General features: G+C 38.5%; 1 protein-coding gene across 1 annotated transcript in view; it reads left to right on the top strand.

The window, feature by feature from the left end:
- Positions 1-6,055, top strand: part of LOC135216403 (zinc metalloproteinase nas-4-like) — a 10,752-nt gene extending 4,697 nt beyond the window's left edge. Inside the window, exons 4-12 of the mRNA XM_064251692.1 lie at positions 72-184; positions 691-781; positions 1,738-1,855; positions 2,137-2,381; positions 3,381-3,490; positions 3,828-3,924; positions 4,258-4,371; positions 4,600-4,722; positions 5,182-6,055. Of these exons, the coding sequence (XP_064107762.1) occupies positions 72-184; positions 691-781; positions 1,738-1,855; positions 2,137-2,381; positions 3,381-3,490; positions 3,828-3,924; positions 4,258-4,371; positions 4,600-4,722; positions 5,182-5,309 (1,139 nt within the window). The 3' untranslated portion in view covers positions 5,310-6,055. The remainder of the gene's footprint in view (positions 1-71; positions 185-690; positions 782-1,737; positions 1,856-2,136; positions 2,382-3,380; positions 3,491-3,827; positions 3,925-4,257; positions 4,372-4,599; positions 4,723-5,181) is intronic.
- The last annotated feature ends 949 nt before the right edge of the window (positions 6,056-7,004 follow it).

Raw genomic sequence — 7,004 nt, 5'->3', positions numbered from 1 at the left:
CTTCAACGCCTAAAGACCCTGGGTATCCAAAAACCTCTGTCAAACGATCGTTTCCTCCCTCCTCCCAACAGTTCATGACACCATCGACACGGCCGACAGACCGGACCCCATAGAGCTGGCGGGTCTCTACGAGGGTGACATAGCCCTCAGCAACCCCCAAGAACTCCATGACATGATGGATCAGGTAATGAATGAGTTTTATTAAAATCAACATTCTCGGTTTTGGGAGATGGGTTTAAACCCTGAAGTCACCCTTCTAGGATGTGCTTACTTGACTTCGCCTTTCTAAATGTTAAGAAATATGTTTTCTTGAAATCCCTTTTCTAGGTTTTAAGAAATGAGTTTTCTTGAATTCACCTTCCAGGCTTTAGGAAATGCTTTTACCTGAATTCACCTTTCAAATTTTTAGGAAATGTTTGTACTTGAATTCACCTCTAAGTTTTTAGGAAATGTTTTTACTTGAATTCCCTTTTCAAGGCTTTACGAAATGAGTTTTCTTGAATTTACTTTTCTAGGTTGTAGGAAATGTGCTTCATTAAGTTTTCTAGATTTGAGGACTTGTTTTCTCTTGAATTCACCTTCGGGGTTTTAGAAAATGACTTAACCTGAATACACCTTTTATAGTTTCATATGAATTTACCTTTGTTGCAGTAATCGTGGTAACGTTTCGGTTTTATTTTCCCCTCTCAGGCTGGACCAGCCAAAACCAGGAACGCCATCATCGATATGAGCAAACGGTGGCCGAACGGAGTCATCCCATACGTCATCTCCTCTTCTTACAGTAAGTCCCCTTAGCCGCAATCACCCTTTAACCTTTTAGTTGACCTCTTAGCGTAACTGTGGGGTATTGTTCCAGTTCCACCTTCAGGTTCTTTTGCCGTATTTCCTTCATTTTCTGGATATCTATCTTCCTGTCCAACCGGTCCAACTCCTTGTCATGAAAGGCCGAGAGCACTCCAGTGCTTGGCCTGGTATTATGGCGCAATTGGTGATGTACAGACACCCCACAATATTCTTTATTAACAAATTAAGAAGGTTCACAAGAGCTCAAGTTCGAAGAAAAGCTAAAATTCTATCTATCATTCACAATATATGGGGATGCTTCAGAAAATGAAGTATGGGCACAATAATAAATATCAATGAAATATAGACATAGTCAAGCGGTTCTGTCCTTCGTTCAATAAATTGCATGAGAACAAGGTACACAGATAATGAAATTATGTCCTTTGCAAACACTAAAAGGAACCCAGATACCAAAGTATGGGCATCACCTTAAAATTGCATATTCTATCGATTTTAGAAAGTCAAAAGACGAACAATAAGAAATACCCAATTAATCTGAAACCCAGAATTTTCCATCTGTGGATACTCTAAAGAATTCCAGCATAAGAACCAACGAATAGTCTCAGTAGCGTACAGAATTTATGTCTGCTTATTCATTGTTATTTGTTTTCGATTAATTTTATTTGTTAATTTGACGACGCCTATGGTATTACCTCATCTTTATGATCAAACAGTTTCAAATAATACGAAAATCTTTCATTGCCTCTGCATGTTCCTGCACTGTAATAGTGAAGGCAATCTAATATTCTCAGTTCATGTGTTAACAGAATTACAAACAGATTAACATCACGGTTTATTTAAGAAAATCCCTCAGCAACCTCGCAAAGAAATAAAGAAAAAATTAAGTAAATTTTGTGACAAATATCTAAAGGCTGAATTGACATTTCTGTCCAGATTCCAACGAGCGAGCCACCATCGCCATGGCCATGAGGGGTTACCAGGAGAAGACTTGCATTCGATTCGTACCTAGATCTGTCGAGAGGGACTACATTCACATCATCAAAGGTGACGGGTAAGATAAAAAAAAATACCACAATCATTTTGCCCTACAAGCTTAAAAATACATATAAAAGTGCATACAAATGCACATACAGTACCAAGGCGCAAAGAAACATGTGGCCCTTGTGCAACGTTTTATAGAAATAAACATTTTAAAAAGGCAAACACATTTGCACGCACGCACACGGACTACAGGCTTTGTCGAAAGACAGCCTCTTTGAAATCCGCATTCGGCGCGGACGGGACAACGCCAGCACTCTTATTATAAGCCTACCCATCTCCTCACCCAAACAGGTGCTCAAGCGCAGTCGGTCGAACTGGAGGTGCCCAGGCAGTGTCCCTGGGACCAGGATGCTTGTACGTGGGCATCGTCATGCACGAATTCATGCACGCCGCCGGTTTCTGGCACGAGCAGTCACGAGCTGACAGGGACAATTACATCACGATCAACACCGTCAACATTCAGCAAGGCATGGAATACAACTTCCAGAAGTACGAGTGGAACATTATCCAGAGTCTGGGCGTCGAGTACGATCTAGGTAAGGGGGAAGTTCCGAGGGTATGATGTCCAGTTATAATCAGTTTTATTTTCTCCTTTCAAAATTACACACACACACACACACACACACACACACACACACACACACACACAGACACAGACACATATATATATATATATATATATATATATATATATATATATATATATATATATATATATATATATATATAATGTGTGTGTGTGCCTGTATGTTCTTTTTGTTATCACCTAACCAATTCTCTCTCAAGGAAATTTTCTCTCTCTCTCTCTCTCTCTCTCGTCTCTCTCTCTCATCCTCTCTCCTCTCTCTCTATCTCTCTATAGTTAGATATATAATAGATGATATATATATTATTCATATCTAGATATATATATAGTAAAAGAGAGATAGAGACGTCTGTAAAGTGATAACAAAAAGAATCAAATACTTATGACAACATAATACCAGAAAAAAAAAATTCCTCTCAGTTTATTATCGCTGGCAAATCCTAGACAGTAGTCACGTTGGTGCAAACATTTATTTAAACAATCCTGATAATCCTGATAGGAAGGCATTAAAAAATGGATTTTTTTAAATCCTGATAAGGATTTTAAGAAATCCTTATCAGGATTTCTTAAGTTGTCGGGCATTGTCTCATAATCCTCCAGCAATAAACTGCGGCACATTATCGGAAATTTCTTGACTACTCTGAGGAGTGTTCTAAGACGTTTGATTTTATCATCAGTGGCATGTTCTAGTTTCGTTACAATAAGCTAGTCCTCTTCGTAAAATGAATGTTCTTAGTTAATCATCATATAGCTATTTTCAACTTTTAGTAACTTTTATTAAACGATTAGTCCTCACTATTCATTTTCTAGGTCAACATAATTGCATGTATTTTTATTATATAGGTCTTGCTGACGCCAATGAAAGATACGAAATAAATATATCATTTAAAGAAAAATCCTTTGTATTGAATAACATGAGAGGTGGCTGACATCGTTCCATTGCCCACAGGGTCTATTATGCACTACGGTCCATACGCCTTCGCTAGAGATCGGACGAAGCCTACTATCATTCCTCGTGTGACAGGCGCTGAGATTGGTCAGAGAAGAGCCTTCTCAGATGTAAGTATCTATCACTTGAGATATTTTAATTAGAGAGAGAGAGAGAGAGAGAGAGAGAGAGAGAGAGAGAGAGAGAGAGAGAGAGAGAGAGAGAGAGAGAGAGAGAGAGAGGTGCGGAGTAAACAATTTTAAGTAACCAACTGAAGTTTTGGGGACGTTTATTTCAAATCTCTTTCATGGATGAGTTTTAATAACTTTCAAAGGACAATAAAAAAAATCGACCTATATATCTAAATGAAATATTTACGACCACATTCTAGACTATTCTGTTGTGACTATAAGCAGCGATTTCATCAGAATACCGAAGATATTGTTAAAAAGTTGCTGCGCATTTCAGAAAGACATTGAGAAGTTGCAGAGCTTGTACAACTGCGCTACCAGTTCAGGGATTACCGAAGTCGTCACTACTTCTCCCGTGACCATTGCACCAACAGGTAAATTTTCACTCAGATACTGATGAGATAGACTGAAAGCCCTGTGGTACTGGTAACTTTGGTGTCTTCATAAAAAGTCAATGAATTATTATAATTTTTTTTTAATTGCCGGAGACTGGAGTATTTTTTTTTTATTTCAGTCTCCAACTTCTTATTGCGTAAGGAGCCTTTTCATCGAATGTTCTTGCAAGTCGAAACAATCTTCAATTCTGAATATTAATTACAAGATTTGTTTTTAAAAGCTTAAAGAATCTTCCTGGTAACTAAATTACTCTCATTACGCTTCTTTTCATATATTTGTAAAGTGCAATAATCGTACTTCTTATGCTCCAGGAGGTACATGCGAAGACAATAACAAGTTCTGTTCCACTTGGTCCTCAATGGGCGAATGCGACAAGAACCCCACATGGATGAATTCTAATTGCGCGAAATCCTGCAAACAATGCGGTGAGTTTTTTTTTTAACTCCCCTGTGTCTTAAGTATATATTTTGCTGGTGTAATGAAGTATTATGACAGTGATTTTTCCTAAGTAACATTTTTGTCCAAAGTTTCTGACGTCGAAAGGCAATACTTTTTTCCTTAATTTTGAGCGAATATGTCATAATATATAATGAAGCACAAAAAAAGGGTGAAATGCTATAATTACCATAACCATGAGTCTGCGAACTCAACAGGCAAAGAATGTCCCGACAACAGCGAGCACTGCAACTTCTGGGCGAGCAACGGAGAATGCCACAAGAACGCCGCATACATGAGTCTTTATTGCAAGAAGTCTTGCGGACTCTGCCACTCTGCCAGTGAGTAGTCTTATATTCAAATTGAGCAACAAAGGTAACCATGGCTGAAAAAATCAACGTTGGGCCATTATGAAGATAAAATGTTATTGGACCTACCTCCTCTAATTGCGGCCAATACATAAAATTCAAAGATACTTCCTTCATACTCGTGGCATCTTATGATCTCTGTGTTGTTTTTGGTACGCATTAAAATTAATTTAACAAAGTAAACGCAACTTTAGTATGCAAATCCATCTAGCCTCCTTTTACATTGAAACCTGCAGTAAAGTTTTATTTTCCCGATTTGTTGTAAACACATGTCACAGCAAATAATTTTAATAGATTTTAAGAGTGGCTATACCAGATAAAATCAAATCAATTTTGGCTCCGAAGTAAAATTAAACTTGAAGCTTTTCAACTCCTTTACTTGTCCGTACCATGTAGCAGACCTCCCACTAAATTACTTTCCTCCTGTTTCAGGCGAATATCAAGCGCACATCTGCGAGGACAAGAACAAGCACTGCCAACAATGGGCCCAGGACAATCAGTGCCGCTCCAATCCTAATTACATGTTGCTCTGGTGCAGGAAATCGTGCAAAGCTTGCTGAAAATGAACCGTTTTTGTCTGAAGCTTTCGTTTGTGGCCTTTCTTTTGAAGCCGTCTTATTTTGAAGTATTTATTTCGGAACTCTCTCTTGCTGATTTAAGACATCTTGTGCACTGTAGAATGAACTGCGCCTTTCCTTGTCTGGTGGCTGACAAGGTCCTTTCCTCCAAAATTAAAACTAATGCAATGGGTCTCATTCCATGGAAATAATCACCATGGTTGTTTGTGTTAACTGTCTCCCTTTACATAAAGAAAGCAATAGAATTGGAAGCTCCAAGCGATGGAGACTCTTCCCTTGGCGAGTATGAAGTACTTGCATTTACAAAGCACCGGAGACCTAATCCTAGTTTGTACAATGAGTGACTTGAGAATTATTAGTTCCTTAAATGTGTTACCGTCATTCACACCTAAAAAATACATGACGCACAGCAACGTTGCTTTTATAATATTTCAGTCAACAAAGAATGACAAAGGAAAATGTAAAGCAAGTTACAGTATTGCAAATGGGTCTTAGCATGTTGATTATTACAGCTGTTCTAACAATATTTTCCGGCACTTTGTTGACCCAAATATCTGGTTATCACCAGCGTCGGGACGAGGGTCAGTAATTGGTCAAACTATCGCTCTCTGGATGGGGATCAGCCCCCCTAAGGTAATGGTAAAAGTACGTCAACATTGTCCAGTGTTCCTAGTCTTATGTTACAAGCCGTGTTATGTTATTTATACAAATAAATAAGCATTAGCAATGCATGAGTTTTAACTAATCCTATAAAACATGTGGCAATAATCGATGCTATTAGATACTATTAAGGCTGCGTTTACACCAAGCGAATCGTATCGATTCATGAAGAATCGACACGATTCATGACTCGTCTTGATTCGCCACACTAATTTCAATGCTACCGTTTACACCAAGCGAATCGGCATGATTTGAATTGATTCGATTCGCTTGGTGTTAACGCAGCCTTACAGCATTCAATTCACCTTATATCCTTCTGGAAATATGGATCAACTGTGGCCAGTTGCAAAGCTTCGGATAAAAGGAGCAGAGTTCACCTTGGACTGCAACTACCTCAAATCCCCTTCATGTAGCTTTAATGCAATCCCTCCTCCACCGTGCGGATTTTTTAAATAAATATCTCCGTTTTCTTCTTTGCCACCGTTATCCCTACACTAAGGGCTTGATTGCCTGATGCGCCTTTCCTTACAACATCAGGAAATGATTTATTATTTGGCAAAGGGGTTTTTACGTCCGCATGCCCTTGCTGTCATCAACAACAGTTATTGGCGGTGGGCCTCGCCTTTGACTAAAAAGTCCACCTGCAAGGCAGCAGTTTCCACAGTTATTGGCGGTGAGCCCCGCCTTCGACTAAAAAGTCCACCTGCAAGGCAGCAGTTTCCAGTTATTGGCGGTGGGCCTCGCCTTCGACTAAAAAAAGTAAGACATTAATAATGAATTTACAAATTAAAGTCTTTATCAACGACAATTCCGAAATACCAACATACGCAATTTATCCTTATTCTTTACTATTTCTGAAATATTTATCAGTATTATCATCCAACAGCTTTATTTTGTACTTCGCTACATAATAATGATAATAAAAAACTTTGTGACAGGAAAACTTATATATAATAGCTGCTATGCATATTTTATGTAGTGTAGGAAAATAGCTAAGCATCCAATTTGCCATTCTAT

Source organism: Macrobrachium nipponense, chromosome 6 (assembly GCF_015104395.2).
Source record: "Macrobrachium nipponense isolate FS-2020 chromosome 6, ASM1510439v2, whole genome shotgun sequence".
In the NCBI taxonomy this organism is placed as follows: Eukaryota; Metazoa; Arthropoda; class Malacostraca; order Decapoda; family Palaemonidae; genus Macrobrachium; species Macrobrachium nipponense.
The sequence above is the reverse complement of the archived record's forward strand: the minus strand, read 5'-3'. Positions and strand labels throughout refer to the sequence as shown.